At 57.1% G+C, this 26,818-nt stretch overlaps 11 protein-coding genes and 1 non-coding gene across 12 annotated transcripts; 7 read left to right on the forward strand and 5 right to left on the reverse strand.

The window, feature by feature from the left end:
• Positions 1-198: 198 nt before the first annotated feature.
• On the forward strand, positions 199-2,010 carry C8Q71DRAFT_775064 (Mad3/BUB1 homology region 1-domain-containing protein). The gene is made up of 3 exons (XM_047924573.1): positions 199-769; positions 819-1,689; positions 1,740-2,010. The coding sequence occupies exons 1-3, from the start codon at positions 264-266 to the stop codon at positions 1,878-1,880; spliced, it is 1,518 nt and encodes a 505-aa protein (XP_047776093.1). The 5' UTR covers positions 199-263; the 3' UTR covers positions 1,881-2,010.
• A 159-nt stretch (positions 2,011-2,169) lies between these two features.
• Positions 2,170-5,030, forward strand: C8Q71DRAFT_775066 (WD40 repeat-like protein). Its single transcript, XM_047924574.1, has 16 exons — positions 2,170-2,374; positions 2,431-2,445; positions 2,496-2,601; positions 2,663-2,732; positions 2,805-2,867; positions 2,920-2,983; positions 3,041-3,125; positions 3,180-3,202; positions 3,261-3,419; positions 3,471-3,540; positions 3,594-3,766; positions 3,824-4,053; positions 4,120-4,306; positions 4,366-4,494; positions 4,548-4,589; positions 4,652-5,030. The coding sequence occupies exons 1-16, from the start codon at positions 2,258-2,260 to the stop codon at positions 4,907-4,909; spliced, it is 1,791 nt and encodes a 596-aa protein (XP_047776094.1). The 5' UTR covers positions 2,170-2,257; the 3' UTR covers positions 4,910-5,030.
• C8Q71DRAFT_775071 (NAC-domain-containing protein) lies at positions 5,031-6,233 on the reverse strand. Its single transcript, XM_047924575.1, has 3 exons — positions 6,022-6,233; positions 5,775-5,951; positions 5,031-5,631 (listed from the first exon to the last, which is right to left on the reverse strand). The coding sequence occupies exons 1-3, from the start codon at positions 6,074-6,076 to the stop codon at positions 5,354-5,356; spliced, it is 510 nt and encodes a 169-aa protein (XP_047776095.1). The 5' UTR covers positions 6,077-6,233; the 3' UTR covers positions 5,031-5,353.
• Positions 6,234-6,285: 52 nt separating this feature from the next.
• C8Q71DRAFT_775073 (diphenol oxidase-A2) lies at positions 6,286-8,545 on the reverse strand. Its single transcript, XM_047924576.1, has 5 exons — positions 8,195-8,545; positions 7,821-8,142; positions 7,255-7,667; positions 6,825-7,201; positions 6,286-6,768 (listed from the first exon to the last, which is right to left on the reverse strand). Exons 1-5 carry the CDS (start codon positions 8,448-8,450, stop codon positions 6,625-6,627), a joined length of 1,512 nt encoding a protein of 503 aa, XP_047776096.1. The 5' UTR covers positions 8,451-8,545; the 3' UTR covers positions 6,286-6,624.
• A 75-nt stretch (positions 8,546-8,620) lies between these two features.
• Positions 8,621-12,136, forward strand: C8Q71DRAFT_775076 (uncharacterized protein). The gene is made up of 10 exons (XM_047924577.1): positions 8,621-9,129; positions 9,185-9,618; positions 9,672-9,818; positions 9,869-9,919; positions 9,976-9,992; positions 10,040-10,113; positions 10,171-10,469; positions 10,518-11,464; positions 11,520-11,556; positions 11,615-12,136. The coding sequence occupies exons 1-10, from the start codon at positions 8,907-8,909 to the stop codon at positions 11,735-11,737; spliced, it is 2,352 nt and encodes a 783-aa protein (XP_047776097.1). The 5' UTR covers positions 8,621-8,906; the 3' UTR covers positions 11,738-12,136.
• A 241-nt stretch (positions 12,137-12,377) lies between these two features.
• On the forward strand, positions 12,378-14,000 carry C8Q71DRAFT_775078 (delta-sterol C-methyltransferase). Its single transcript, XM_047924578.1, has 4 exons — positions 12,378-12,648; positions 12,701-13,149; positions 13,208-13,615; positions 13,675-14,000. Exons 1-4 carry the CDS (start codon positions 12,516-12,518, stop codon positions 13,720-13,722), a joined length of 1,038 nt encoding a protein of 345 aa, XP_047776098.1. The 5' UTR covers positions 12,378-12,515; the 3' UTR covers positions 13,723-14,000.
• Positions 14,001-14,896: 896 nt separating this feature from the next.
• On the reverse strand, positions 14,897-16,038 carry C8Q71DRAFT_775082 (Oligosaccharyltransferase subunit Ribophorin II-domain-containing protein). The gene is made up of 4 exons (XM_047924579.1): positions 15,832-16,038; positions 15,571-15,772; positions 15,236-15,517; positions 14,897-15,173 (listed from the first exon to the last, which is right to left on the reverse strand). The coding sequence occupies exons 1-4, from the start codon at positions 16,020-16,022 to the stop codon at positions 14,955-14,957; spliced, it is 894 nt and encodes a 297-aa protein (XP_047776099.1). The 5' UTR covers positions 16,023-16,038; the 3' UTR covers positions 14,897-14,954.
• A 75-nt stretch (positions 16,039-16,113) lies between these two features.
• On the forward strand, positions 16,114-16,197 carry C8Q71DRAFT_t115. The gene has a single exon. It is a non-coding gene; the product is annotated as a tRNA-Cys (tRNA).
• A 247-nt stretch (positions 16,198-16,444) lies between these two features.
• Positions 16,445-18,833, reverse strand: C8Q71DRAFT_713241 (glycoside hydrolase; the record flags this gene model as incomplete). The annotated part of the gene is made up of 15 exons (XM_047920905.1): positions 16,445-16,626; positions 16,683-16,726; positions 16,784-17,131; positions 17,184-17,268; positions 17,323-17,428; positions 17,481-17,612; positions 17,670-17,741; positions 17,792-17,858; positions 17,915-17,940; positions 17,994-18,077; positions 18,131-18,260; positions 18,314-18,387; positions 18,443-18,460; positions 18,514-18,616; positions 18,670-18,833. 15 exons carry the CDS (start codon positions 18,831-18,833, stop codon positions 16,445-16,447), a joined length of 1,635 nt encoding a protein of 544 aa, XP_047776100.1.
• Positions 18,834-19,588: 755 nt separating this feature from the next.
• On the reverse strand, positions 19,589-22,486 carry C8Q71DRAFT_198087 (uncharacterized protein). Its single transcript, XM_047916931.1, has 9 exons — positions 21,905-22,486; positions 21,821-21,843; positions 21,532-21,772; positions 21,406-21,482; positions 21,240-21,355; positions 20,640-21,184; positions 20,446-20,589; positions 19,871-20,388; positions 19,589-19,817 (listed from the first exon to the last, which is right to left on the reverse strand). The coding sequence occupies exons 1-9, from the start codon at positions 22,388-22,390 to the stop codon at positions 19,760-19,762; spliced, it is 2,208 nt and encodes a 735-aa protein (XP_047776101.1). The 5' UTR covers positions 22,391-22,486; the 3' UTR covers positions 19,589-19,759.
• Positions 22,487-22,792: 306 nt separating this feature from the next.
• On the forward strand, positions 22,793-24,397 carry C8Q71DRAFT_775097 (Sec20-domain-containing protein). The gene is made up of 5 exons (XM_047924580.1): positions 22,793-23,029; positions 23,081-23,172; positions 23,223-23,354; positions 23,405-23,514; positions 23,567-24,397. The coding sequence occupies exons 1-5, from the start codon at positions 22,841-22,843 to the stop codon at positions 24,094-24,096; spliced, it is 1,053 nt and encodes a 350-aa protein (XP_047776102.1). The 5' UTR covers positions 22,793-22,840; the 3' UTR covers positions 24,097-24,397.
• Positions 24,398-24,408: 11 nt separating this feature from the next.
• On the forward strand, positions 24,409-26,803 carry C8Q71DRAFT_775100 (uncharacterized protein). Its single transcript, XM_047924581.1, has 10 exons — positions 24,409-25,186; positions 25,259-25,293; positions 25,394-25,560; positions 25,656-25,691; positions 25,745-25,818; positions 25,877-26,070; positions 26,127-26,202; positions 26,265-26,317; positions 26,373-26,462; positions 26,514-26,803. The coding sequence occupies exons 1-10, from the start codon at positions 24,793-24,795 to the stop codon at positions 26,619-26,621; spliced, it is 1,227 nt and encodes a 408-aa protein (XP_047776103.1). The 5' UTR covers positions 24,409-24,792; the 3' UTR covers positions 26,622-26,803.
• The last annotated feature ends 15 nt before the right edge of the window (positions 26,804-26,818 follow it).

The following is a 26,818-nucleotide window of genomic DNA, read 5'->3' on the forward strand; positions in this document are numbered from 1 at the left end:
CGATCGTAAGTATAGCAAGCGGGGGCATTGATCATTGCGGGGTAATTTGTTTAGAGATTATTTTGTTAGGCCGATCATCATCTACTTACCACACTCTACTGACCATAGTATGTTGTATTTTCCGTTTCTACGCTATCCTTCACGTGTGTCAAAATACGCGGTCAACCACTCGCACGCAATGGAACGCGTCTTTGTTTAAGTCGCGTCGCGCTCCGAGACGCGTCTTTCACCCTTCCCGTCGCCGAAACGCGTCCCATCCCGTCATGACAGACGTGTTCGACGAAACGCCTACCATCGTCGACGGCGACGTTCTCGAGGCCGCCAAGGAGAACATCCAGCCTCTCGCCAAAGGCCGGCGCGTCACCGCTCTCGCAGGCATCCTATCCACCCCCCATGCTCAGCGCGAAAGCCGTCTCTCGGCAGCGCGCAACCGGCACCGTATCAACGTGGAGGTCGCTTTGGAAGACGAAGACGACGATCCTCTCGAGGCGTACTGTCGTTTCGTTAACTGGACCGTCGAGAACTACCCGCAAGGGCACAGCGCCGAGTCGGGGCTGCTCGAGCTCCTGGAGGAGGCGACGCGTGTTCTGAAGGATGACCGTGAGAGGAAGTGGCGGGACGACATCCGGTACCTCAAGCTCTGGGTGCTCTACGCGAACTACGTCGAGAAGCCCGCGATCATCTACAAGTTCTGTCTGGTGAACGACATCGGGACGAGCCACTCACTGCTGTACGAGGAGTATGCGACCGTGCTGGAGAGGGCGAGCAGGTGCGCTGCATCGTGCTCCATACGCGACCTCCGACTGACTCGCACTCAGGCGCGCGGAGGCGGACGAGGCTTACATGCTCGGCATCGCGCGCAAAGCAGACCCTCTCGAGCGACTCGAGAACAAGCACCGCGAGTTCCAGAAACGCATGATGGCTTCGATCAACCTCGCACCTCCCGTGGCGGCTGAGCCCTCCAATACTTCTTCCTCGTCCTCATCACGCCGCCTCGCCCTCGCAGAGACCGCCTCGTCCTCGACCTCGTCTTCCTCACGCACACGTTCCGCCCGTTCCGGCTCTACGCGCGCACGTCCCGCAGAGGATGTCTTCTCACCTCCCGCGACCACCACGTCCGCGCCGCGCCCCAATGGCCGCATCCCCGTGTTCGTAGACCCCGCCGGCGACGCGGAGAACGATCCAGATCAAGCATCGCCTTGGCCTGAACTCGGCACGCGTAAAGCGCGAATCAAGGAGAACATCCCGGAGGTGCAGAAGGCGCAGGGGACGAAACTCCGGCAACCTGGCCGCTCAGCGCGCTCAGGGAGTGGCACCTCGAGAATCGCAGTGTATCGCGATCCAGCGCCGAGCGGGAGCGGGGTGCACGAGGAGATGCCCCCGCCGCATGCACCGAGTGGCAAGAAGGAGAAGGGGAAGAGCTCGATCCCGGTGTTCAGGGATGAGGATGCTGGTGAGGGGAGCGGCTCGGCCGGTGCTGCGCCGAAGAAAGAGAAGGGGGAGAGCTTGCTCGCTGTGTTTAGGGATGAGGATGCTGGTGATGCGATGGGAGCACAAACTGCACCTGGGGGGAAGAAACCGGACAAGGGCAAGAGCTCGATCGCTGTGTTTAGAGACGAGGAGCAGTCCGAGAAAGGGACACCTGAGGTGCCATCGACACCCAGTTTCACTCCGTTTCGGGATGATGAGGTGCGTTTGTGGTCACGTACTGGCTGCATTCTCATCAACCTTGCTTGCAGCCCGCCACGCCGAGCTCCTCCAACGTACCTGCTAGCGTAATGAAGCCGCGGCGGGAGGCGCTCGGTCTCACTGAATCTGAGGCTCTCCGGCGCGACCCGCTGAAGAACTACGCCCCTGAGGAGAGGCCAGAGGAAGACTGAGGGCTTATTCATGCGAGGATCTCACCGGTTGGTTTGCTAGTATCTGCTCCACTCAGTGCTTAGACGTGTACTGCTATATGATGAAAGGTCAATTGAACAGGTTATCCGGCGACTGGAACCACAATCATGCTGTCTACTCATTGTATCGATGATCTATGGATGGTTCACCCATACCAGCATCGTCGTGTCCTTGAACTTGAACGCGATTGCTCATGCATTATACCCACGTGACCGTTCCCTGGCGCGTCCAAATCGGGCGATCTATTGGCAGTGGCGACCGATGGGCGCAGTGCACCGTGCTACGCCGCCTTCGCTTTCACTCTGACCACTTTGAAGCAGCACCCAGGAAGACACGGCATTAGCTCAACACAGTGAAGATGTCGTTCAAGAAGGCTGATTTGTATCCTTGCAACCCAGCCACCGCGCGCGGCGAGTCGACCAAGCTTAGCTCGAGCGGAGACAAGGTCGTGTACGTGAACGGGCGAACAGTCGTGGTGAGTCGCAGCGCACAATTGCCCTCGGACCTCCGTCGTGACATTACCCACTCTAGATCCGCGACTTGAAGGTATTCATGCTGAGCATCCCTGAATTAGACACCCATTAAGCAATGTATAGACTCCGGCGACCGCGATCACCTACGCGGGGCACCTCCAACCCACTACCGTTGCCCGCATCTCGCCCTCTGGGTACTACTGCGCCTCTGCAGACATCACCGGTACAGGTGAGCACGCTCCGCCCCTCTCCTTCGGTGCTGTGGCTGAGCTGATCCGGACTGCGTGTAGTACGCGTCTGGGACACGGTGGGTGAGGATCAGACCTTGAAGGGGGAGTACAAGGTTCTCTCTGGTGCTGTGTGAGTTCTGATCTGGGTGAGCTGGTGTGGTGTCCTGATTGGTGCTCTGTGTGTTCGCGATGACTGGTGAAGGAAGGACCTCGAGTGGGATGGTGAGAGCAAGCGGATCATCGCAGTAGGAGATGGGAGAGACAAGTGAGTCTTGTGTCCCGGAGTGGACTTGCGCTGACTGGAGTGTGTATTCGAGGTTCGGCCATGCATTCATGTTTGACACCGGCTCGTCTACTGGCGAGATCATTGGGCATTCTAAGGTCAATCCAAATACCGTATTGTGCGTGCATAGTCTCAGGTTTGGAGACTGGTTATAGGTCATCAATGCAGTGGCAATCCGGCACCAACGTCCATTCCGTGCGGCGACCGCGTCAGATGACGCAACTATTGTTTTCCATCAAGGTGAGTAACTCCCTTGATGATCCCTCGACCGAATGGATGTTTGACCACGTCCAGGCGCTCCGTACAAATATGAGAAGGTGCGCATCCAGATCCCCGCACATTCACGCGTTAGGTCATGTACTGAGTGACCCGCAGAGCATCAAGACGCACACAAAGTTCATCCAAGATGTGCGGTACGCACCGTCTGGCGACCAATTCGCCAGTGTCGGCTCGGACTCGAAGATCTTCCTCTACGACGGGAAGACGGGTGAGACCCTCGGTGAGATTACAGATAGCCCGCACACAGGCAGCATCGTCGGTACCTTCCTCGCAAGAGCGCGCACACAAATCTCATGACGAGTATAGATGGCCTGCAGCTGGAGTCCAGACAGCAAGTCGCTGGCGACGTCCTCCGCAGATCGCACAGTGAAGTTGTGTACGTCGCCCCCGCTGCATTATTGTCATGCACGACTCATGTGTACCCTACAGGGGATGTCGAGGCCCGCAAAGCCGTTACAGCCTGGACTGTCGGTTCCGGCGTCGCCTTCCAGCAAGTCGGCAACACCTGGACAGGCGGAGACGCTATTGTCTCCGTCTCGATGTCGGGCGACCTCAACGTATTTGACAAGCGCATCGGTGACAAACCTGCTAGCATCCTCTACGTACGTTGCGCTCCAGCCATTCGCGTGCTAGATTTCTCACCCCTCTCGTCTCCACAGGGCCCGCAGAAGTCAATTACCGCAGCGGCCACGTTGCCGTCGTCGAGCACCTTCCTCACAGGCACGGCTGACGGGCGGATCCTCTCCTTCTCTGACAACACCTATTCACCGCTTAGCGGCGATGGTCATGCTGCACTCGTCTCTGGCCTCGCCTCTGCAGCAGATGGCAAGGTGTACTCAGCCGGTTTCGACGACGTGGTCAAGGAGATCGAAGGAGGGTCGAGCTTCGTGTATGTTCCCTCCACAACTCTCCCATAGGTTGGAATGGTTGTGCAAGTGCTGACGTTGACTCTCAGTCCGGCGTCATTCTCGGCGGGCTCGCAACCTAAGTCCGTCGCGGTCGCTGCGGACTCCACCGTGTTCGTAGCGGAAGCGAACGGCGTCGAGGCGATCCGGTCGAACCAGAGGGTCTTCGAACTCAAGCCCAAGTTCACACCGAGCGCGGTCTCCGCGTCGGGATCTATTGTGGCTGTCGGCGGCGAGGTCAGTCTCCATCTCATGTGCCGAACTGGGTTACACTCGTGCTGAATCGCTGCATGTAGGACATGAAAGTGCGCTTGTACGATTGGGACGGGAAGACCCTGACGGAGGCTGCAACGCTGGAGGGCAACAAGGGCACCGTCAGCGCACTTGCGTTCAGTCCGGATGGGGCGCTATTGACTACGGGTGATGTGAGTATTGGAAATTGTTCATCTCTGGTCCTTGTGTGCTAACTGCATTGTAGTCATCGGGGAAGATCATCTTGTTCGACGTGAAAGGACGCAAGGTAAGACGATTGCTTCCTCCTATAGAGTCTAGCGTTGCTCATATCACCCTCCATCCATCCAGGCGGTCACCTCCCGCTGGTCCTTCCACACCGGGCGAATCAACTCCCTCTCCTGGACGGCCGACGGGAAGCACTGCGCGTCGGGCTCGCTGGACACGCACGTCTACGTGTGGAGCGTGGACAAACCGATGCGCAACATCGCGATCAAGAACGCTGGTCCTGGAGGGATTGCTGCGGTGTTCTGGACGGGCCCGAAGACGCTTGCGAGTGCGGGCGCGGATGGGTGTGTGAGGACTTGGGAGATTACCTTCCATGCCTGAAGCTCTGAGGCTGTAGAGTGGTCCATGGAATCGATGACAGATGGCGTGGACGGAAGTAATGGATGTGCGAAATGTATTGTAGACCTAACAGATGTTGAATTACTGTGTTGTTGTATCGCGCGATGCTTGATGTCTTCATGGCTGGTCGTACTGGTACGTCCTCCGAGCATTTCGTCAGATATGTCAGGATTACAGTGCAGTCATAGGTACCAATGATACACAGAGGACAGTGACTCGATCAAGCAAGCGAGACGATGAGCAAACCGAGCAAAAGACGCACAAGACGCGGTGTCAGCAGTGTTACAGTTTTGGTGGCAATGCGAAGAGTAGCATGAACGTATCATAGCCCCAGCTCCCTCCAGCTCTCGCAGGACGTCTCAGCAGCTCCCACCACACCACACCACACCTGCGACGCCCCGCCGTCCGTCCACGCAGCTACACCACCTAGTTGAGCTCCTCAAGCTCACTCTTCTCCGCAGGCTTGTCCTCGACCGCGTCGAAGTTCTCCACGAGGTCGGGCACGTCGTCGTCATCGTCGTCAGCAGCGTTTGGTGGCCGCTGCTGGTTCTGCTGGATGGCCTGGTAGGACTCCGCGAGCTTACGCAGTGAGGCGAGCGAGTCGGGGCCGAGCTGGTTGAGGATGCCGGGCACGAGCTCGGTGAGCTCCTTGACCTGGCCGGTGCCGTAGACCGCAAAGGTGTTGGCAGTGACGGCTGCGTGAACTGTTGATACCATAAGCGTTAGTACAGACGCCACATACGCATAGTGCATGACCGCAAGTGGAATGATAATAGGTTGAAATGGCACCGATAGGTAACTAACGCGTGGAAACGGCCGGGTACAAAGTGAAGCTGACGACGCGTACCTTTGGGTGCGGAGAAGTGCAGGACGTTCCCGTCTTCCCTGAACATGTTGACCTCCTCAACTCCCGGGATCGGCTGCACGTTCAGCTTCTTCAGCGCGCCTTGTAGCTTTTTGTCGTCCTGCGCGGTCGACGGCTTCGTCTTGCGCACGATTTTACGGCGCATGGTCCCCTTACCACCTAGCGCACGGCACACGCAGTAACGCGTCAAAAATTCGCAAAACTACCGGGAAAATCGCAGCGGGCGCACCGATCCTGTTGGCCGCGGCCTGCGCCTGCAGCTTCGCCAATTTTGCGGGGTCCATGGTGCAGACGGTCGTGGATCGGGGACTGGAGAGTTTTTGGGTCGTGCGTCTTGAGCGTGATGAAGAAAATAAGGTTCAGACGAATACACGACCATACAAACACCTTCCCGACGCGCGCCTCTCTCTGGCGCCTCATCCCAGTGGTTCGCGTCTCAAGGGTTCGGGCTCAGGGCCTCAGGCACCTCTCTGCCGGCAGCCTTCGAGCTGCGTGATCTCACAACATTGCGTTTATTAGATGCTGAAAGTCAATTAGACTAAATGAGCGGTGTGCCCGGATCAATCAAGCCGACACTCGCACTTCTCTCGCTCGGGACAGATACTTATCATGCAGTCCTGAGCAAAACGGACAGGTCACGACAAGCCTGCTCTTCGAACCGAGAGGACTACCCCACATGCCATTATCCTGCAATGTCAAGGCGATTACCAGGGCTACACACCGATGTTGGGGGATGCTCGGGCGGGGTCCCAGGACTACGAGTCCGGGACAGTAGTTCATGTGCAAGCAAAACGAACTCAACCGTTCAATGCGATATCGACTCGTTACACTTTCAGAAACCCTCTCCGAGATCGGGGCCTTCATCGTCAAGGTCGCCGCCCTCCTGCAGCTCCTTTGCAAGTTCCTTTTCACGCTCCCGGGCACCCTCTGCAGCAGCGAGTTCCTTGCGGTGCGCGTTCAACGGGTACCTCATAGCCTGTAACGCACAGTAAGTCGAAACCTCCAACGCATCAAGCTGCATGCCACACATACCTTGACGCTCTGGTTGTGCAGCTCCAAGCAGTACGAAATCCGCCTTGCAAACACGTCGCTGACCTCGGGGCCATACCCACTCTTTTGGCCGCCGCAGTCCATCCAGCCCTTCTCGTGCACGATGCGGCCCTCGATGACGCCGTCGCGGATCGCCTTGCCGACGATGTACTCCGCGTCCTCCTCCGAGTCGAGGTGGAGCTTCACGCAGATGTCGCGCAGCGAGATGCGCGAGTACGAGAGCGACAGTCGCCGGATGCCCGTCTTGATCACGTTCTGCCGCAAGCGCACGATCAGCGTGTACGTCCTGTCCTGCTCGAAGAGGGACGCGTATTTCGAGAGCGTGGACCGGAATTGCGAGAGGGAGCCCATGCGCACGGCTATAGATACCGCGTTCAGCACCTTGTCTCTGCATTGTGAAAGGTGGTCATACCTTTCACAATCTCGAAGTAGCCGCTGAGTGCCTTCTCGAGAACGGGATGTCTGAAGAGACTGCGTTCTGGGATCTCACCCATAAGCAAGTCCACCACAACAGACAACTTGTGCACTGCCTGGTAGAAACCAGGTGCAGTCTTCGCAGGCGGCGCTCTACGGATGGCTTGCTGCAGATTCGTGTGTGCCGCCGTGTAATTCAGCTGAACGGCCTTGATACGACCCAGGTAGTAGTGATACCGCGCGAATTGCGGGTTTCCTGCCGATGAGGGGAAGGTCGTCTTTGAGACGAGCTTGTCTGCTTGGTCGTACAGGCTGAATTGGATGTAGCTTCGGAGGAGGCGGTTTATGAGGGAAGCCTGTGTCTCGTCGTCGTGTCGCAGGGACGCTGTACGCTGAGCAGCCAGGAATAGCCTGCAAGGACGCGTCAGCAATCAAAAACCAAGAACAAAGCGACACGCAAACTATATGCTAGTATGGAAGCCACAATTGACACGCTTCTTAAAGGGCGTCGCGCTTCCATAGAAAGCATACACGCTCGATGTAGCCAGGAAAGACGCGACTTACGGTCTTGCGTCAGCGAGCTGACCACTGAGTTCGTACGTCCGCTCCACAGCGTACCACACCTTCGCGGCGATGGGATCCATGCTACGCCTGTTCAGCGACTGCGTGCGCTCAATGGTTTCATGAGCGAGGTCCATGGCTTGCGTGTACGTGTTCTGCGACGTGAGGAGGTGGTGGAGGATGAGGAGGCGGAAATAGACTTCGGATTCGGGTACGGGCTCGGGCTGAGACTGCTTGGGTGCGGGCGCGGAGTCTATGTCCATGGAGTGGTCTGCGGAGGGCGCTGCAGGAAGCCATTCGAGTAATGTCTTCTTGGTAGGTGATTCTGCTCTCGTGAGATGCGCGTTCGGCTTCTATCCAGTAGCCTGCACGCTCACCTGTGGTATACACCTCGGAGATGGCCTCTCGGAGGACGCTGTCGTCCAGCTTCTTGCGCAGTGCGCCCAAGGTGCGTAGCACGCGATGCATGAAGCGGGGCTCGAGGGTCGAGACGGCCCTCTCGATGAGCGCGACATTGGCCTTGATTTCCGCGACCGGGGTGAGTGGAGGTGCGCTCTGCTCCTTGGCTTCTTCCTTCTTTCCCTCCTCAGCCTTCTTCTCCTCATCTACGGGTTTCATCTCAACGTCGGCCATGGTGGATGTGGGAGAGGGAGAGGGAGATGTGTTCTGAGCAACTCCGAGCGGTGTAGGTGACGCGAGCTGGGGGCGACGCGTACACCTTGTACGCGTCGTCCCGATAGGGCAGGTGGTTCGCACGCATTATAATGAAGTGTTATCTCGCTTACAAAGCGTAGTGGGCTTCACTCCCGACCAGCTCGTCTGCTCTTACGTCCTGATCCCAGCTCCCCCGCTCGGCGACAGCGAATAGACGGACCCGCGGCACGCAAGAGGCGATCGTGTTGCACGGACGGCAGGCCTGCGAGTCGGACGCTGGCGGCGCGCGGCAGTTACATAAGCGGCGGTATAGTTGATCATTTTTTGCCTGACCCCACGTTCCGCGCACCAGGAAACAAGGCTCGGTGTCCTGGACTCTTGTTCGTCGCGGAATCGGTGAAGATACCCTAGGACTGCCTCTCAGTTCGCCCCACCATGTCCAGCGACTACGCCCCGCCGACGACCGAGACGATGGGCCACCAACCCCATCCATACCTGCACGAGCCGGTGCTCTACATCACGGGCCTCCCCCCGTACGTGAAGGACGAGGATCTCGCACCCGCATTCCAGACCTGCGCGCCCTTCAGACCGAACCTCCAGCGCGACGGCTCGAGCAAGCCGCTCTCGGGCACGATCGAGTTCAAGTACATTGAGAAAGGCATGTCTGCACGCTGCGTGCGTCCCGTGAGGCACCCTGCTGACCCCCCGCGCAGCGGAGAAGGCCCTCGCGACACTGCAGGCGCGTCCCATCGCGGGTCTCACGCCTCCCGTGCTGCTGGTGCTCTCTCCGTACCCGTCCACCACGCCGCCAACGCCGCTGCCACCGCCCAATGCGCAGCCGCGTCTCGTGAAGCACCTCCCTCCGGGCTACACAGACTCGCAGCTCTACGATCTCTTCAGGCCGTATGGCGCGCTCGCGTCCGTGCGTACGCAGTCGCCGTTCGGGAAGGATACAGGTGTGGTAGAGTACTGGCGCGAGGATGACGCGCGTGAGGCGGAGGAGGCGATGCACTGCGCCGACGTAGAGGGACAGAATATTGCCGTGCAAGTATACCAGCCGAGGCGTGCGGGCGTGGCCGCAAGCGAGTTCAACGCGACTGCACCCTCGTTTGTGCCGACTGGCTCGGTTTTCCCTTATCCTACGCAGGTTAGTCTGTGTGGCGTACAAGACATGTTGCTATCTCACATCGCGATCGACAGTACTCTCCGCCCCGAGCTCCTCCATACCAGCCTCGCTCGCCCGCGTTCGTGCACGGCCCTGGCCAGCAAGTACAGTTGGCACCTTTGTCAGGACCTGGCTCATCTAGCCACAGTGGACTGATCGATCCCTGCAATCTTTTCATCAAAGTGGGTCCCTCCGTTCTGTATGGATGTAAATCGACTCTAACGGGACACAGAATCTCGACACAAGTATCGACTCTAACGGCCTTTTCACGCATTTCCGTCAGGTAAGTCTGCGAAGGTGATATCACGAAGCGCTCTGTTTACACCAACATGGCTATAGTTTGGGCAGATTGTCAGGTATGCCGTGTGTCTGACGTATTGTATGAACGCTCATATCGTCGCAGCGCGCGGGTGATGCGCAACGAGAACGGCGACAGTCGCGGCTTCGGATTTGTCTCCTACCAGACGCCCGATCAAGGTGAGCTATCACTCCGACGCGGAACCGAACATCCTCAAGACTAATGCGGTACTGCAGCCGCGGCGGCTATGCATGGAATGAATGGCGTTGTACTCGGCACGAAACAGCTCGTCGTGCGTTTGCACGAGCCCAAGCAATTGCGGCAAGAAAAGTTGGCCGCGCGCTTTGCAGGGCACAATGGACACCCGAGGGGTGGTAGTGGTGCGACGAGCCCGACGGCTAGCGAGGCTGGTGAAAGTTACGCAGGGTGGCCGAGCCCCGGAAGCCGTACGGCGGCCCTTGGTTCACCTGTTATGGCCCAGCACAACCTTGACCGTCCGGATCGCGCGAGGAGAAGCTCAGGCAGCTATTATCATGTAGGTTCCCTGCGTGACCCCCAGTGCGTTCGACTGACTCTCGGGAAGGCCGCGCTATCAGGTACACTCAACTTGCCCATGCGCTATGACGACCTGTCGGCCCTTTCGCCCGTCGTCCGAAAAGAAGTCCTGTCTGGCGAGCTCACCAGACGCATCAAAGCAATGGGCGGGGTATCGCCTGATGAACTCGACTCCGTCGTCGACGCAATTGTCGCACTGTCCCTTAGCGAGATCGTGCAGGGCATCCAGGTCCCCGGGAAACTCGCCGAACAGGTGGAAATCGTCAAGGCTGGTCCGCAACCACAAGCGCCAGCACCCTCGAAGTCGCCCTCGCCCTCGAGCACGCTCGATCTCACCGCTCCCAATGCGACGGCCTCCGCGCCGGACCACCCGTCCACGCCGATCTCGATGCCCGCGACGCTGTCGACACCCCCACGCACGGAGTCGCCGTCCGGCTCTGTCGCACCAACGTCCGAGAAAGAGAGGATGGCGGCGGCGGTAGCCAAGCTCGAGTCGAGCCGCATCGCGGAGCTCACCGACCTGCTCATGAGCCTGCCCAAGCGCGAGCGCGCGATGTGCCTGTTCAACGTGGAGGTGCTCCGTGCGAAGCTCGCGGACGCAAAGATGGTGCTTGAGGTGGACGAGGAGGACGAGGCGCCCGCGAAGACGGTGGTGCCTGAGCCCCCCGTAACGCCGCAGGCGCGCAAGATCGCGCCCATGGATGCGTCCCCGAGAACGCCGGACATGTCGTCGCGCGGCCCCTCTGCTGCGGCGTCGCCGATGCCTGAGACGCCGAGCAGCACCGCGGCGCACACCATCGCGTCGCTCGCGCGCCTGCCTGCGTCGGAGATCATCAGGATTGCGAATTCGGCGTCTGCGACGGGCCTGCCCCTGCCCAAGGCGGACCCGCTGGTGGTGAAGGCGACCGACGACTTCATGGATGGCTTGATGGACAAGCCCGTTCAGCAGCAGAAGCAGCAGCTTGGTGATAAGATGTGCGTTCCCACTCCGTTTGCTCCGTTATGCGTCAACCTTACCGTGGGCATTCAGTTTCCGCGTTGTGAAGGCATTCGGTATCAAGGGAGCGGTGAGTAAACTTTGAGTCTGGCGGGGAACGAGCCTGACGGACTGAATTGGTCACGCAGCCCAAGATTACAATTACCCTCCTTGATCAAGACGATCTCCGCCCGTTGGCGCACCTCATGAACAGTTACCCGTCTGTGCTGAAGGAGAAGGCCCTCCTCGTCCAGGCAGCCAACCAGAAGTAAGGCGCTGCGGTTGGCCCTGGGGCCCAGACACACGACGTCTCCCGGTCTCTCGTCTACATCTTGCCCAAGTCCGATATAATGGTCCATTTCAACTGCTCACCGATAATACCAGCCTCTCCCTCCAGCATCTCAGTGCAACGGCCCCGGAGGATGCTCGCAAACCACCGACTAACCAATTGCACCGCATGGCATCGCCGGGCGGTCGTTGCTGAATTTCCTAGCCTACTACGTAGCTCTCCCACTGCTCTTTCTCTACGCAAACATTTCTACAGCCTCACGCATACATTGCTTCTTACGTTGGATTGGAATCCTGCCCCTTTACGACCTTTCACGACATGACCGTCTCGTTCCATTGTCGTAGTTTTTGCTTATCAATGCGACCCGGTGGTCTGAGCCCGAGCGTGCGGCGTGGTGTGATGACCAGGCTGAGCAGTCCAGAGCCCTGTTCGGTGGCATCTCGGTTTGATGAAGCCATTACAGCGGCCATAGACAATCTGGACGGGCGGAGTGGCAGGATGGTGCGAGGAGTGGTCGGCTAAATTCAGTCCGGCGAGCGACGTGATTGGCTGGGGCGAGATGGTGTGGTCGCCCAAAAATCCTGCCACCGTGCCATATATCTACGCACACCCCGCCGCTGCGTCCCCCACCCTGTCCTCCTGCCGTTCCTTCATCACACCCACCTCCGCCCACTTTCATAAGACGTGAGTTCCCTGCATACGCTTATCTCAAACCTTATTCTGCCACATTGCTGTGTCGCTGACGCCGTTGCTCGCAGGCCATGGTCGCCCAGGCTGACGGTCGCGTGAACGAGCGCATCGAGAACTACACCAAGTTCTGGCAGAAGGACATCTCCAAGGACAGCGCGAACGACACCACCAACCGCATCGACAGCTACACGGACGTCGTCAACGGTGAGCACGACCGCGCCGTCTCCTAGTGCCCCGGTGCTCACGTGGCACGCAGGCTACTACGACGGCGCCACCGACCTGTACGAGTTCGGCTGGGCGCGCTCCTTCCACTTCTGCCGCTTCTACAAGGGCGAGGCGTTCCAGGCGGGGCTCGCGCGCCACGAGCACTACCTCGCCGCGCAGATGGGCCTGCGCCCCGGCATGCGCGTCCTCGACGTCGGCTGCGGCGTCGGCGGGCCCGCGCGCGAGATCGCGCGCTTCGCGGACGTGAACGTCGTCGGCCTGAACAACAACGACTTCCAGATCGGCCGCGCGCGCCGCTACACGAAGGAGGCCGGCCTCGAGGGCCAGGTCTCGTTCGTCAAGGGCGACTTCATGAAGCTCGCGGAGCAGTTCGGCGAGAACTCGTTTGATGCGGTCTACGCCATCGAGGCGACCGTGCATGCACCGTCGTTCGAGGGCGTGTATGGTGAGATCATGAAGGTCCTCAAGCCCGGAGGAGTGGTGAGTGCCGGTAACCAAGTGTCCGTGCCGCGGTTTCTGACCATGTGCTGGCATGTAGTTTGGTGTGTACGAGTGGGTGATGACGGACGCCTGGGACCCGTCGGTCCCGTCGCACAAGGAGCTCGCGAACCGGATCGAACTCGGGAACGGCATCCCGGAGATGCGGCCGCTGAAGCAGGCGTGCGACGCGATGCGCACGGTCGGCTTCACCGTCGAGCACGAGGAGGACCTCGCGGACCGGCCCGACGAGGTGCCGTGGTACTACCCGCTCGAGGGCGACGTCTTCAAGGCGCAAACCGCGTGGGACTACATCACCGTCTGGCGGATGAGCTGGAGCGGCAAGCTCGTCACGCACTATGGCGTGTGGTTACTCGAGCGGATAGGCCTCGTCCCGAAGGGGACGTGGGAGGTCGGTGAGGCCCTCAAGATTGCGGGCGACTCGCTTGTCGAGGGTGGCAGGACAAAGGTGGGCTGCCGTCCATGTGCTTGCGAGAAACGAGTGGTTTACTGAACGTTCTTTGACAGCTTTTCACGCCGATGTACCTCGCCATCTGCCGCAAGCCACAAAACTGAGTGGATGCATTTATCTTGCTGCCATCTCTTACATTCCTTTCCTCGGACTGCATACATGATTCTATACCCTGGTAATAGTCGCCCTGCGAGCCTGATGTTCGAGAGCGTGTCGCTTGGATGTTCCTGCAATCAATCGCATTGTGATCACCTGCGTGCGCAGCTAGATGAGTGCTCGGATCTATCGTTGACGTTGGCACGCAAGGATTGGACTGCTCGAAGGCGGAGTACTACGACGCGTTGCGAGATTTGTGCGACCACAAGACAAGGTGGCGGTTTAGGCAGGCGCCCTTCCGGATGAGGAAGGTCTTGTAGTACCTGCACGTACCTTAAGCTCGCACGGAACACTCGCCCCGCCGCCATACAAGACATCCATTGGCTTCTATTGGATGCTTATTGGATCGATCTATAAGCTTCGACGAAGGATCCACTTGTCATGTTGGATCTTACGGAGAAGGCTGCTTGACGGGCGCGATCTGGCCCTTACATGCAGGGTCGCTCTTCCATGCATCACTCCAGATGGCAGTCATCACGCACATCGTCGTACAAGGAACCGGCAGATCTCTGGCCGTACGATATGCATACAGGGCTCCCTGTGTTCTGCCGTACTATCTTTAGTATGTCTGCCGTTCAATGTTACAGGTTCGAGCAACACGCGTTACATAACGGCGAGCACAAGTACATGTACAACTACTACTGTTTTCCTCCCGTTTGGACTGGCTTCTTATCCTTATCCGAGAGGGTGGTCATAGGGTTCAGGCAGGCGGCGTGAGCATAACATGTACCATTCCACGCTAGTGGACCGACTGTCAATGTCACTCTCGCGCAAACTCAGGGCGAAGCATCATAAGCTCGCACGTAATTCATGAGCAGGACACACTGGTCGTACGATAGCGAGGCAGTTTGGCCAGTCGACGCGCAGGCCTCAGGCAAGGGCTAAATATTTGTATCACCAGTCGATACCTTCCTGAGCAGGCCTCCATTCAAAATGGCGGCAATGCTCAGGCACGATATTACCCCATCATGGATGTTACAGGTACTCGCGGCACGGGCGAGTGGTGCCGAAGCCACTGTACTCAGGTATACATATAGGAACTTGTGCCGGCTTGCTCAAACCCAAACGCGATACCCACCTGTTCCAGAGCACTAATTGGACCACACTCACGAAGTCAGAGCACACGGGTGACGACAGCAATATATAATGCACGATGACTATTACAAGACGACGAAGTGTCTCATTTTCTACCGAGCCTCCGCTCGCTCGCCTTCGCGAGCGCCTGCTTCCCCGCGAAGGCGGTCGGCACCGCGAGGATGCCGCCGTAGAGCAGGACCTGCCCGAGGCGGAGGTCGACCCAGTACCAAAACAGCAGGACCTCGAACGCGGCGAGCGACACGGTGAACGGCAGGGTGTGCGGGGAGAACAGGTGCGGGACGCGCGGGCTGATCTCGAACCACTGTGCGCGGGGTCAGTTACAGTCACGAGGTGGGCACGAGAGCGCGAGAGGAGGGGACGCACGAAGCCGACGAGGACGAGCCACGGCCAGAAGACGAACGCGGCGAAGAACGCGGAGACGGCCTTGGCGGGGATGCGCTGCTCGGGGCGGAACGTGTGCGTGATCTCGGGGCGCGGCGCGAAGGCGGCCTCGTCGGGGTGCGCCGGGGGCGACTGCGACGCGGGGACGTAGAGGTCGAAGAGCTCGTACTGCGCGGGCGAGTGCGTGAACGACCCGAGGATGAGGGAGACCTTGAGGGGGTTGGTCGTGGTGGGTGGGAGCGAGGTAGGCGGGCGCGCCATGTTCTGTGCGCGTCGGGCGTGAGCAAAGGTGACTACCAGTCACAGATGATGCGCACCAGTTCGAACTTGGCCTTCCCGCCCGGCGTGACGCGCACCGGCTGCACGCCCTCCTCGCCGGTCACTTCATCGTGGAAGCGCAGGAACGTCTGGTGCGGCTGCACGCCCTTGCCCTCTTCCTGCTCCACGACCTGGAACGTGAGCTTCAGCACGTCTGCCTGGCCCAAGGTGAGCGCATCCGGCTTTTCGGTGAGCGAGAGCCTGGCGGGGTGTTACTGTGAGTGCGACTGCGCGCGCGAAGTACTACGGTGGCTGCTCACTGTTGCGAGCGCAGCTGCGACGCGTCGGGAGCGGTGATAGTAAAACGAGGGGAGGCTATTGAGAGGGAGGCGGCGTGCGCTGCTGCCACCGCCAGCAGCGCAAAGACGAACCTGAGGGCAAGGCTCATGGTTGCAGGGAGGGAATGGCTGGATGTGAGCGCCTTGAGCGCCGAGGACGTGTCTCGCCACATGGGCGCTTAACCGACTCTCAAAGCGACCTGCACAACTGTGGATTGAGACAATCAAAAAGAAATGGAAGACCACAAACCTATTCAAGGTAGTGGCCTTATAGCTCAGCGGTTTAGAGCATACGATTGCAGTCGCGAATTCATCGTAGGGTCCCGTGTTCAAGTCACGGTGAGGCCTCTTTGTTCTTAACTACTTTTTTTCCTGTTGTGAAACCTCTTTGTTGTTTTCTACCTCCAACACTCGTGCATTCCTGTACATTCACAAGTGCATCCAGCCCAAAGAATTGACAGTCTCATCAAACATCCCAGAGAAACTGCTATGAAACGACCGACGATCCGAAACACATCATTGCCCGGTGTTCCAAAGTTCAAGCTGCTGTTGCTCATAGTGCTTCCACAAAGGTCTGCTTCGACAAACACTCCGTTCAAACGGCCGTCGCGCTGGGAATCTGGATGGAGACCACCGCAGAGGGCACGGGACTGACGATAGGGCCATTCTGGACGACCATCTTGAACGCCGAGGTGTCACTCTCAAGGATCTGGCCGCTACCGTACACTGGCTTGGCCGGCGGTGCCTTGAAGGGATGCCCCTCGGTGTTGAACACATCTGGCAAGCACTCGTCAGTGATCCATCAACAGACTCGGGCAAGGTCGTTCACGCACATTCGTCAAGGCTGATCAAGCTCGGGTCGGAGAAGGTCAGGTACCTGCGAACAATCAGCATACATACTTTAGAGTCGGACGGATTGCGCCCCGCGACTTACAGATATTTCAAGACCTCCGCGTACCAGAAGCTCTGCATATCATCGATGAACGCTGAGTCGGTAGCGTCGACGTCATCAATCCCCGCGTACGCGACGGTCGTCGGCAAGTACTTCAAGAACGAGTCCACCGCATCTGCCGCGCGCTGGACGTACTTCCAGTTGCCAGTAATGCGCCATGCGTAGAAGTTTGACTCTAGCACCTCTGGGCGGAGATAGTAGTCCGAGTCGCCGGGATAGACGAAGAAACCATGCTTCGCGTAGAAGGCGAGGTCTCCGGTGGAGGGCGTGGTCCCGGTGTAGTTACCGTCGGACGAGGAATAGCCGAAGACCTCGGGACCAAGGCCCGTGCTGTAATGACATGAGCAAGTCAGACTTCAGCTGAAACGTATGGGATACGTACGCGGTGCTGGCGTAAGTGTTCCAGCAAGCTTCCATGAGCGCAAGACCCCAGTTGACGATGGTCTCGTTGTTTAGAAGCTTACCGCCTGTCGGGCGTGTGTAAGTCAAGTCTGCATCCGCGAACGGCGAGAACAGCGCACCCAGCATCCAGTTGCCTGCATGGAAGCATTCCAAGTGGGACCCGATGTGGATGATGGTGCCGTTGTCCCAGTCGGCCATGTACTGCCAGTCTTCGACGGTCGACGACTGCCAGATGTTCGTGAGCCATGCGTGCCACTCGATGTGCCATAGTGCTCACCCTCGCCAAGTTCCAGATTGATGAATCTACAGCAGACGCCCACGTGTCCGCAAAGAGATTGTTATCCGTGTTCGTGAGGCGCGCATACTTGATGAGGTACTCGAAGTAGCTGTCAGAGCCACCGCCCCAAGTCTACCGAAAGTTGTCAGTGCAAGCTCCGGGTGACAGGCAAAAGTACGCGCTACTCACAACATAGGCATCAGCGAACTCGCCACTGGTAGGGTCGACCACTTGAGCAGGGAGGTTCGGGAGTGGTGGGGGCTGTCATGGGATCAGTCCTGCATACCGAGCAAGTCACGAAGCACGCCCACAAGGTTGGCAATATAGACGACAGACTTCTCTGCGAGCGCACGGTACGTGTCGTTCCCGGTGTAGTCCCTGGTGATCATCAGTTCATTCGGGGATCACAAAACACGCTGCTTAGGACCACGTACGTAAGAGTACCCCACTCCATAGTCAACTATTGGACGTTTCAGCGAATAGTCTTACACGCCGCGGCTGTACATCACTCACAGTTCCTGCTTCCGCAATGTTCGTCGTTTGCTGAACAGGAGTCCCCTCGTTCCAGTTCAAGTAGCCGTACGGGATTTGGTTGTCCTGTTGCGCATCATTCGGTCGGAAACATCACACATATATAGCTAAAAACTCACTCGGACGAACGCATTTACCATCTTATCGACGATCACCTGCGACTGGTTCACAAGCTGCGGGTATTTCTGACCGCTGAGTTCATACGTGCATAGCGATGCGGCGACGTATCGAATAGTAGTCTCGAACAAGCTACCGTCTTCAATGAGGCTTTCAATACAAGCATGATCGAACACTACACGCACCTAATTTGGCTGTCCGTGGGCGTTGTGCTGTAGTCGACCGTGGAAGACCAGTTCAGAGCTTCCTCGAAGATATCCTGTATGGCCCAGATTCATGCTACTAGGACGAGAAAACCGAGTTGAACAACTTACCGTAAGTCCCATTATATACTGAGTTCATGTTTCAGGAAGATTCAGAATGACGCATGGCTTGAAAAACGCACGATGGTGTCCAACGCGTCCACGATAGAAGCACCCCAACCACCATAGCTGTCAGAATAACTCTCGCTCACAGGGCTCAGGTCGTCGTGCCCCCAGGCGTACTCCCTGCGTGATTATTATTCAAAATCCCGGTATTCCTGGTGCTGACCACTGCTTACTTGTACGCGCTCCAGCTCGTCTGGAACATCTGGACTGTCTTCTGAGCATACTCAGCCGCATACGGGGGCGGGATGATGATGGGAGCCTGTACGGGTCCCGCCTTCACACCCATGCAGGCGAGCGCGAGCGCAGCGACACCAAGGCGACGACCGACTCCGAGCATTGCGCGAGTAGTGGACAGCGAGCGGAAGCAGCGCGAGCATCGCAGGGCACTAAATCTCGGCTTTATAGTCTGTCGACGACGCGCGTCTCCCGGCGGCGGGGCTCTATCTCCCCTGGCTTCCACGATTCACGAGGATTCACGTCCCACGGCTGCTGCCCTGAGATGCTGAGCAGGGATACCATTCTTCCGTGTCAAAGGGCGGCGGACGAGCGTGCCGGGCGAACACTTTTAATAGATGATTAGAACGAAGGGAGCAAAGTACAGAATGCGTCCATACCGGGCCCGTTACGACACCACATGATAACAGCCGTAACAAGCATGCTACGACGGGTGATGTCGTTCTGATGTTCATCCATCAAACGGTGCGGATCGATGCTTCAGCAGCCCCACGGATGCGACCAGGACGAGGCGGGGGAGGAAACAGTGGCGCAGTACGCGCGACACAGCACTTAAAAGCCTTCGCAATGCTTGATAGAGCGCGCACGAGAAGCGAGGCGGGAACAGGTCATGAAATTCGAGTATGTTCAGAAGGCTCCGCCGGCGGCTCTAGCCACCATCTCGGGGGCACGCGAAGTCTTCCTTGATGCATTTGCCACCCGCGTGACAACCTTGTTCGCATGGCCCAGCAGGGTCCAGCTCACCTGTGTATCTCTGCCAATGCGGATGATTTTGCGTTGTCGCCGCGCAACAGGCTGCCATTGGGTAGCTATCAATTAGTGCGATGCCATACGGCGTACCTGAGCATAGTGCTCTATCAGCTCAGAGCTCGGCATTTGGCCACATGCGAAGTAGTGAATATGGGGTGTGTCTAAACTGCTGCCTAGAAATCTGAGAAGCATGAGCAGGTGTATCAAGGAAGGTCATACAATATAGCAATTCCATTTCATACAAAAGGTCCCGCACGGAAAACGTGGACCCTAGAACTCCTACGCCGAGCTCGGCACAGTGTAGATATCTTCATCTCCAATGCGTAGAATACCATGCCTATGGGAAGAGTTCAACGCGAATGTTTGAACTATCTGATGATGAACACTCACTTCTCTTTCAGGTGCGATCTCAACCCGTCGAAGATGTACAATTTCTCCTTCGCCAGTTTCCTTGCCTGCCTCTCAGCCTTCTTCCTACATGCGTCTGAAGCGGGTTTGGCAGCGCTGCTTTCGGGAGCAGCAGCCTCAACCTGTTGTGGTTGGTGATCGGCAGCCACGTTATGATCAGCGCCCTCCATGTCAAGTGTCCTTGTCTCGTTGTCGGTGCCTATTGTAGGCGTTTCTGTCGCCCCCTCAATTCCGTCCAGAGGCATCGCTTCAGCGACTGTACTCGCCACAGCGGTCGACTCGCGCTCCCTTCCCGCCGGAATACCTTGCTTTGCAGTCGGTTGGCAATGCCGACAGGCGTACACCTTCTTGGCGCGCTCCTCACGATGGTCGTCGTCATACTTCAACAGCCGTGCTGCCAGACCTATCGGAATAGGATGCGTTCCGTACGCTTCCAGCCTTGCGTCGACTCCGCCCACGGGCTCGAAGGTGGGGTTGTCGTGTCGCTTGCAGTGGCGGATCTGTGCATGAGCGAGTGTGTATCTCAGCGCTGCTGAAGGAGGTGGACGACAACGTACAGCGATATCGAGGCTCATAGCGATCGGAGCGGGGCAGGCCGTGCACAACAAGCGCTCCTCAAGGCGTTCCACTTTGACCTTCGACACTGGATCTTCAGCGTTGGTCCCGATCAGCACCAAGATCTCGTTCACGGTGTCGATAGCCTGGTATGACGTCGGTCACGAACTGTATACAGAAAGACAGCGGAACCGACCTTAGTATCTGGTTGAAAGAGGTTGGCGTCCCACGTCTTCCTTGCCCTCTGCTTCTTGTTCAGCCCGGCGCATCGATGCTCGCAAGCAGCCGCGAAGTCCAGGCCGTCATTACCCTTCCCCTTCGACATGCATTTCTTGCAGATGAACCTTGCCGTCAGCCTATCGACCGGGTGCAGCTTGTTCTTACTCGCCGACTTCCAGCCAGCGAACCCTAGCACGCCCGCGAGAGCGCCCCTTACATCCTCGCGCCATTGTTGCAGATTCTCTGAGAGCAGCTCGTGCACCAGCTTGCTATTCTTGAGCTCTTTGCGGATCCCTTCGTTAACATCGCTCGCCTTGCCTTGGAGGACCTTCATAACCGAGAGCTTCCTGAACTCAGGCAGCGTCGGGAGTGTGTCCTTGACCGGTGCGGACTTCAGTCGAGTGTAATGCGCGGCTACGTCTTCTCTCCGTTTCTGGTAACCTGCTTCCACTCTGCGCCGTGCCACGCGCTCCCTGTGTTCTGCGATCTCCTTGTCAACTTGGTCTCGCATCAAGGCGAAGTCTTCAATGTCAATCATTGAGCATCCAGACGGTGGCTGCGAAGGATGTACGCCTACCTGCCGAGGTTATGACCTCGAGGACTGCCGTTTTGGAACGATGTAACAGACCGTAGGTCGGAGTCCCCATCATCTCAAATGCCGTCCATCCCTCCTGTATGGCGATCAGTTTTGCCCTGCTACGTGCATTAGCAATGCCGTGACGACGTCCACCGGAAAATCGTACTTCGCCTCATTAGCCTCCCTCACGACCTTCAAACGCGTCTCCCAACTACTACTGAAGTTTTTCAACTTCTTCGAGAGCTGAGTGCCCTCGTGAGTTAACAGACACCATATGTGAGCGTGAACCCACCTCGAACAGATCTTTCAGTCTGTTTGCGACTGCCTGCTTCTTCGCCAAAAACTCATCCATCGTCTCGGGCTCTAGAAGCGCCCTGTTGTATTCGTCTACTGCGGCTTGCCAGTCATGCTTACGCACGCGCATACTTGTTTCATCCCATGCCTCGAGACGGGGAAGCCACGCTAAGATTTCTTTGTAGCGAGGGTGAATCGTCACCTCGACCGCCGTGCCGACTTGGATGATGCTCCCTTGACTGAAGACGACTAAGAAAAGGTATGGATGAGTTCGACTTTGTACTCACCTCCACAGAGTCTTACATTGTGGCTGCCAATGGGTTGAGTACTGAGTACTGATCCGCACTGATATTTGATCCTCTACGACTTACCTTCTCACATACTCTGAAACGCAAAGAAAATGACTCGTACATCCGCCGAGTATGCTTCCCGCAAAGCTCGCACTTCCCGCCATCGAATACGAACGCAGCATACGATGCCTCCGTGAAATTCGGTGTCGGCTCCGGTAGCTTATATGACTGAGCACACCTCTTGCGCGCCTCGCGCCAGACGAATGCGGTCGAGGGATTGTTGACGAGAGTATTGCAGAAATACTTGGAGCACCGTGCCAGAGCGAGGATGGTAGCGGGCGAGGGGATATACGACAGTATCTCGGCGAGGATCTCGACTGGCATCCCCGTAAGATGACATGGCGGTCTTTCAGCATTGGCTGCCGCTTTCTTCGTGAAGCCGCTGCGACGTGCTTTCTTCTTGGGCGGTGTCTCGACAGGGGCTTCAGCGGCTGGCCCGGGTTCAATAGGTAGGGTCTCCTCCGTGCCACCAATTGCAGGCTGGTCTGGAATAGCTTGGTCTTCCATAGCTAAAGCAGTTCCGGGACGAACTCGCCGGTTGTTGAACTTCAGCAGTGATCCCGAATCGACGAGGTCGACGAGAAGAGCAGGTTGTGCAACAGCAATGAAATCTCTTTGTATGAGAAGGGCCCAAGAGTGGATGGGAAGGATTTATGATCTGGCTCGATACTTGCTGACCCGCGAAGAGCGACGACGGGAATGTCAGCCGCAAGACAGATATGGAGACTCAGGAGAGAGGAGGAGAACAAGGTTCGAGTGGCCCGGTGTGATCAACGTAGCACACTAAGTATTGTAGCCGAGTAAGTACATCATTACACTTCTGGTAATCAGCGCTAGCGATGATCATTGTCAGTAAGCGCTCCTCTTATGAGGGGTAAGTAATCATAATGCATAGAAACATCATCACAGCAACAATTACAGAGGCACGTTGTGCCTCGACACGCCTTCATCGCAACCATGCCTCCTCTACCTAGCACGCTCAACGAAGAAATCGTTTCTACCATTGAATCACTACGTAGGCGGCGCAAGGACCTCTCAGAGTTCCAAATCCAGCGTTTGCGGACGTGCACAGGCCCGTTAGGCGTTCAGCAACAGTATGCAGCTGAGCTGCGTGAAGACCTCGACGCATTCACTCGGCAAGTCGAGGTAGGCCTCTGAGTGACTATTGAAGGTGCAATCGTGAGAGCCTCTGAGTAGAGCCTAGAACTCTCAGTGGATGACCAGCGGACGGAGCGAGACCGAAGAGAGTTGTGGCAGGTAGTGGACGAGTTCCGGGCTGACCTGGCGAGGTGAGTATGTCAATGTCATCCTGTGCTTTCGCTGCTGATGTGACGACAAGCTTGAAGAAGGACACACGAGCCGCACTACTAGCATCCAAACGCGCTATTGATGCGAACCAGCTATCAAACCGGGATGAGCTCTTGCGATCGTCGGCGGTCACGGAGAAGCAAGACTTGAGCGAGAAAGTCGTGTACGTTCTCTTGATAGTCCTGCTTTTGTAACACTAAGTGTGGTTTGCAGTGAGGATGCCCTGATGAAGGCGAACAATGATGTCACAGAAGCTTTGCAGCGGACAATAGCACTCATGCAAGGCGAGCTCGAGAAGTCGGTACTCTCAACGCAGCTACTCGGTACGCATTCCCACTTGGATGAGTTCGCTCCTTTTGCAACTATCTCTTTCAGATGCATCCAGCTCGTCTCTGCGTTCCACCTCCTCCACGCACGATGTCCTCGACGGCCTCCTCGTTACGTCGAAGCACCTGATCACCGCACTCGAGAAGTCCGACTGGCTTGACCGCCTGCTCGTCCTGGCCGGGCTCGCCTTCTTCATTCTAGTCGTCGTCTTCATCCTGAAGCAGCGGATCGTTGACCGCGGACTCCGGATCGCGTTCTGGTGGACGCGTTTTATCCCGGATTTCAGTGGCGACGAGCGGCTGCTAGACGTAGAGGAGGCGAAGGCGACAGCCAGCGCGGTGATGGGCACGGCTGCAAGCGTAGCGGCGAGTATATCGGCAGCGACTGTGTCGGCATCAGGTAACCCGTCCAGTTCATTGTCTGCAGTCGTCAGCCCCTCGGTGGCGAGCGAGCCACCTACATCGCGTGCGAAGGAGGAAGCGTCTACACCTCTGGAGACTCTCTTAGATACCCTCCTCGCGTCATCCACTTCGGCGGCAGACGGTGCCAAGGAGACAGGACTTCACGACGAGTTGTAGGTAATGCGAGCTCCCTACGCTTATGTATCATTTACCGCAGGGCCTCCGTTATGTACGGATTCATATACGATTCGTGACAGCAAAGCCCCGACAGTCATCGATCATACCGGCGATGCATATGGACTAACCAGGACACCAAATGTCACCGCAAAGCAATCATCCTTCCCTGGTGTGGGGGTGTCACTGAGGTGTTCAAGAATCGAACAAGTACTCGGTTTAACGTCTCAGGGACTGAGGAGGTGGATCTCACATCGACAATCCTGAGCTAGAAAGTCTCTGAGCTTCTCCCAAACGTGTCAACGCCGAGGAAGATGATAAAAAGGCAAGACCCTACGATTTTGGTGCTGTTCCTCGCTCAGTATATATCTTTGCAGTGCGTATTGTGGTGCAAACTCGCTCGAAGGCGCAATCATTGAACATGACAATGGTGACTTATCAAACTTAGCCCTCACAGTACGCGGCACTTTGTTTCTAAGCCCCAGCGGGATGCGTCCTTGACTGAACTCGATCTTCTCACCGGCTCGCGCGTATCACACTGACAGTGACAACTATTTTCAAAACGATGGGCCCCATCTGCGTCTGAAACCGCGCAGAGGCGGAGCTGATTCTTCTGTGGAGGTCGTACCACACAAGGCAGTGCGGTCAAACGGCAGAGGCTGCGGATCACCAGTAGTCAGAACCCGACGTCCTCCGCCTATGAGTATTTCGTCGAGGACTCCGAGGAGGGTCTGTCCCAAGCCTGTTCATATGGGAACAGCTGGAACCCGCATCTCGCCAGAATTACTCCCGGAGTCCGAGTCAGTGTGCACGTTCAGCTGCGATTTAGTCGGTAGCGGGCGCCGTTGTTTGGCGCTCATCTACCCGAGACCACCATCCCGGAGGAAGATACTTGATAACATCGGAATCCAGACAGTGACACCCGCAAAAGCACTTCGTGCTTCCCCCAACATACTCGACGTCTCTTCTGTCATGGGTGTCTTCGAAGAGTTGGGGTATCTTTGGCAGGTGGTTGCCCAGCTGTTCCCCGGGAAACCGCACTTCAAGACGGAGGACATCCCGGACTTAACAGGCAAAGTTGTGATTGTTACAGGTGCGTGGTTCCTGTCTATTGTACGCGGGACAGCTCCTTGCATACGTTTGCTGACGTCGCTTTTGCTTGTAGGAGGCAACGTTGGTATCGGTCGCGAGACTATCAAGGTGCGTGGACTCCAGAATGTGGCGTCGCGTGTAGTACAATGCACCGACATCCTAACGCCGTATGAGCATGAGGTGTATTCATTTGCATCGTTTTTGCTAGGCATTGCTTCAGCACAATGCCAAAGTGTACATGGCGTCCCGTAACAAGGATAAAGCCACAGCAGCTATCCAGGCATTGAAGGAGGAGACCGGCAAAGAGGCCATCTTCCTCGAGCTTGACCTGAGTGTCCTCGCGTCTGTGAGGAAGGCCGCGGCAGAGTTTCTTAGGTGCGTGAGTATGTGATGTCGATCTGCCTGGCAGCGCACACATTGGTTGTGGTCCCATGGACACGAGGCTGACTGTCGCTGACACATTCTCACAGCAAGGAGCCCGAGTTGCATATACTGTTCAATAATGCGTGAGTTCATGCGCAAGCTTCGCGTGCCAAGAGCTCATTCGTGTTGTCTTCAGAGGCGTGATGTGGTGCCCCATCGAGTGGGTCACAGCAGACGGGTTCGACATGCAGTTCGGGACAAACGTCATAGGTCAGTACTTATGCTGCGTTCACACTGCGCATCGAGTTGAAGGTTGGCTCTCTGGAAGGTCACTTCCTGTTCACCGAGCTCCTGATGCCTGCTCTCTTTGCGGGTACAAGTAGCTCGCCTGACCACCACGCGCGCGTCGTTACTACTGCTTCGAGCGGGGCTTACCTGAACACGCTCGACTGGGATACCTTCAAGGATACCTCTCAGCGAAAAAAGACCTCTCCTGTGGTACTGTATAACCAAAGCAAACTGGTATGTTGAAGGGAACGAGTAGGGTCGGTGGAGGTGAGACTTACGGCTGTCCACAGGCGAATGCCATAGTGGCACGTCAAGTTGCAAAACAATACGCGGACAAGGGTATCATCTCGATATCCCTGAACCCAGGTCAGTTGTATGAAGGCTTCTCTCGACATAATCTTTCCTTCGCTCATACCATGTATGATCAGGCGGTATCGACACTGAATTGCAACGTCATGCGCCTAAACAGCGCGCAATCATGGTATGCATTACGTTCGCCGTCTTCCCTGCGATCAAGTATTGAATACACGTTCTAGAGAGCAACCATCCTCCAACCTGTTGCGATGGGCGCGCTCACGCAGCTGTGGGCAGGCGTCATGCCTGAGGCCCTCAATCATAACGGCGAGGTAAGACTCCAGTGCCATCTTCTCCACTGTCCGCTCAAGCCCCACGATCAGTTCTTGATACCCTGGGCAAGGTTGGGGAAGTGCAGAAAGGAGGCATATGATGACGAGGTCGGCCAGCGGCTGTGGGCCTGGCTCCTTGAGCAAACGAAGGAAATATAGTTGGTTTCGTAATTACCTATGAAGTGTCTTTCGAAGATACCCTGATGCTTCCAGAAGTGCCATTCATTCTGGAGCTATATCGGATGCTCCTTCTTTTGCCGCGACCCAGACTTGTCTCTATCTGTTTATCTCATAGTATACATCGATTCTGACGGTCCAATTTGCGGCCATCGGTACTAGAACACAAGGCGGCCCGC

Source organism: Rhodofomes roseus (genome assembly GCF_022264815.1).
Source record: "Rhodofomes roseus strain CIRM-BRFM 1785 chromosome Unknown C8Q71scaffold_19, whole genome shotgun sequence".
Classification (NCBI taxonomy): domain Eukaryota; kingdom Fungi; phylum Basidiomycota; class Agaricomycetes; order Polyporales; family Fomitopsidaceae; genus Rhodofomes; species Rhodofomes roseus.

Coding starts and splice junctions, on each gene's coding strand:
- C8Q71DRAFT_775064 (XM_047924573.1), top strand. CDS start 264: ATGACAGACGTGTTCGACGAAACGCCTACCATCGTCGACGGCGACGTT. Junction 770..818: donor GTGCTGGAGAGGGCGAGCAG/GTGCGCTGCATC, acceptor ACTCGCACTCAG/GCGCGCGGAGGCGGACGAGG. Junction 1,690..1,739: donor CTCCGTTTCGGGATGATGAG/GTGCGTTTGTGG, acceptor CCTTGCTTGCAG/CCCGCCACGCCGAGCTCCTC.
- C8Q71DRAFT_775066 (XM_047924574.1), top strand. CDS start 2,258: ATGTCGTTCAAGAAGGCTGATTTGTATCCTTGCAACCCAGCCACCGCG. Junction 2,602..2,662: donor TGCAGACATCACCGGTACAG/GTGAGCACGCTC, acceptor GACTGCGTGTAG/TACGCGTCTGGGACACGGTG. Junction 3,420..3,470: donor GCCCGCACACAGGCAGCATC/GTCGGTACCTTC, acceptor TGACGAGTATAG/ATGGCCTGCAGCTGGAGTCC.
- C8Q71DRAFT_775071 (XM_047924575.1), bottom strand. CDS start 6,076: ATGGACCCCGCAAAATTGGCGAAGCTGCAGGCGCAGGCCGCGGCCAAC. Junction 5,952..6,021: donor GGCCGCGGCCAACAGGATCG/GTGCGCCCGCTG, acceptor GCCGTGCGCTAG/GTGGTAAGGGGACCATGCGC. Junction 5,632..5,774: donor GCACTTCTCCGCACCCAAAG/GTACGCGTCGTC, acceptor TGGTATCAACAG/TTCACGCAGCCGTCACTGCC.
- C8Q71DRAFT_775073 (XM_047924576.1), bottom strand. CDS start 8,450: ATGGCCGACGTTGAGATGAAACCCGTAGATGAGGAGAAGAAGGCTGAG. Junction 7,202..7,254: donor CTACTTCGAGATTGTGAAAG/GTATGACCACCT, acceptor CGGTATCTATAG/CCGTGCGCATGGGCTCCCTC. Junction 6,769..6,824: donor TGCACAACCAGAGCGTCAAG/GTATGTGTGGCA, acceptor TGTGCGTTACAG/GCTATGAGGTACCCGTTGAA.
- C8Q71DRAFT_775076 (XM_047924577.1), top strand. CDS start 8,907: ATGTCCAGCGACTACGCCCCGCCGACGACCGAGACGATGGGCCACCAA. Junction 10,470..10,517: donor GCTCAGGCAGCTATTATCAT/GTAGGTTCCCTG, acceptor ACTCTCGGGAAG/GCCGCGCTATCAGGTACACT. Junction 11,557..11,614: donor CATTCGGTATCAAGGGAGCG/GTGAGTAAACTT, acceptor TTGGTCACGCAG/CCCAAGATTACAATTACCCT.
- C8Q71DRAFT_775078 (XM_047924578.1), top strand. CDS start 12,516: ATGGTCGCCCAGGCTGACGGTCGCGTGAACGAGCGCATCGAGAACTAC. Junction 12,649..12,700: donor CTACACGGACGTCGTCAACG/GTGAGCACGACC, acceptor CGTGGCACGCAG/GCTACTACGACGGCGCCACC. Junction 13,616..13,674: donor TCGAGGGTGGCAGGACAAAG/GTGGGCTGCCGT, acceptor GTTCTTTGACAG/CTTTTCACGCCGATGTACCT.
- C8Q71DRAFT_775082 (XM_047924579.1), bottom strand. CDS start 16,022: ATGTGGCGAGACACGTCCTCGGCGCTCAAGGCGCTCACATCCAGCCAT. Junction 15,773..15,831: donor TCGCAGCTGCGCTCGCAACA/GTGAGCAGCCAC, acceptor ACACCCCGCCAG/GCTCTCGCTCACCGAAAAGC. Junction 15,518..15,570: donor GGAAGGCCAAGTTCGAACTG/GTGCGCATCATC, acceptor CGACGCGCACAG/AACATGGCGCGCCCGCCTAC.
- C8Q71DRAFT_198087 (XM_047916931.1), bottom strand. CDS start 22,390: ATGGAAGACCAAGCTATTCCAGACCAGCCTGCAATTGGTGGCACGGAG. Junction 21,844..21,904: donor GTTTCAGAGTATGTGAGAAG/GTAAGTCGTAGA, acceptor ACCCATTGGCAG/CCACAATGTAAGACTCTGTG. Junction 20,389..20,445: donor CTATGAGCCTCGATATCGCT/GTACGTTGTCGT, acceptor GCTCATGCACAG/ATCCGCCACTGCAAGCGACA.
- C8Q71DRAFT_775097 (XM_047924580.1), top strand. CDS start 22,841: ATGCCTCCTCTACCTAGCACGCTCAACGAAGAAATCGTTTCTACCATT. Junction 23,173..23,222: donor TTCCGGGCTGACCTGGCGAG/GTGAGTATGTCA, acceptor TGTGACGACAAG/CTTGAAGAAGGACACACGAG. Junction 23,515..23,566: donor ACTCTCAACGCAGCTACTCG/GTACGCATTCCC, acceptor TATCTCTTTCAG/ATGCATCCAGCTCGTCTCTG.
- C8Q71DRAFT_775100 (XM_047924581.1), top strand. CDS start 24,793: ATGAGTATTTCGTCGAGGACTCCGAGGAGGGTCTGTCCCAAGCCTGTT. Junction 25,294..25,393: donor TCGGTCGCGAGACTATCAAG/GTGCGTGGACTC, acceptor CGTTTTTGCTAG/GCATTGCTTCAGCACAATGC. Junction 25,561..25,655: donor GCCGCGGCAGAGTTTCTTAG/GTGCGTGAGTAT, acceptor ACATTCTCACAG/CAAGGAGCCCGAGTTGCATA.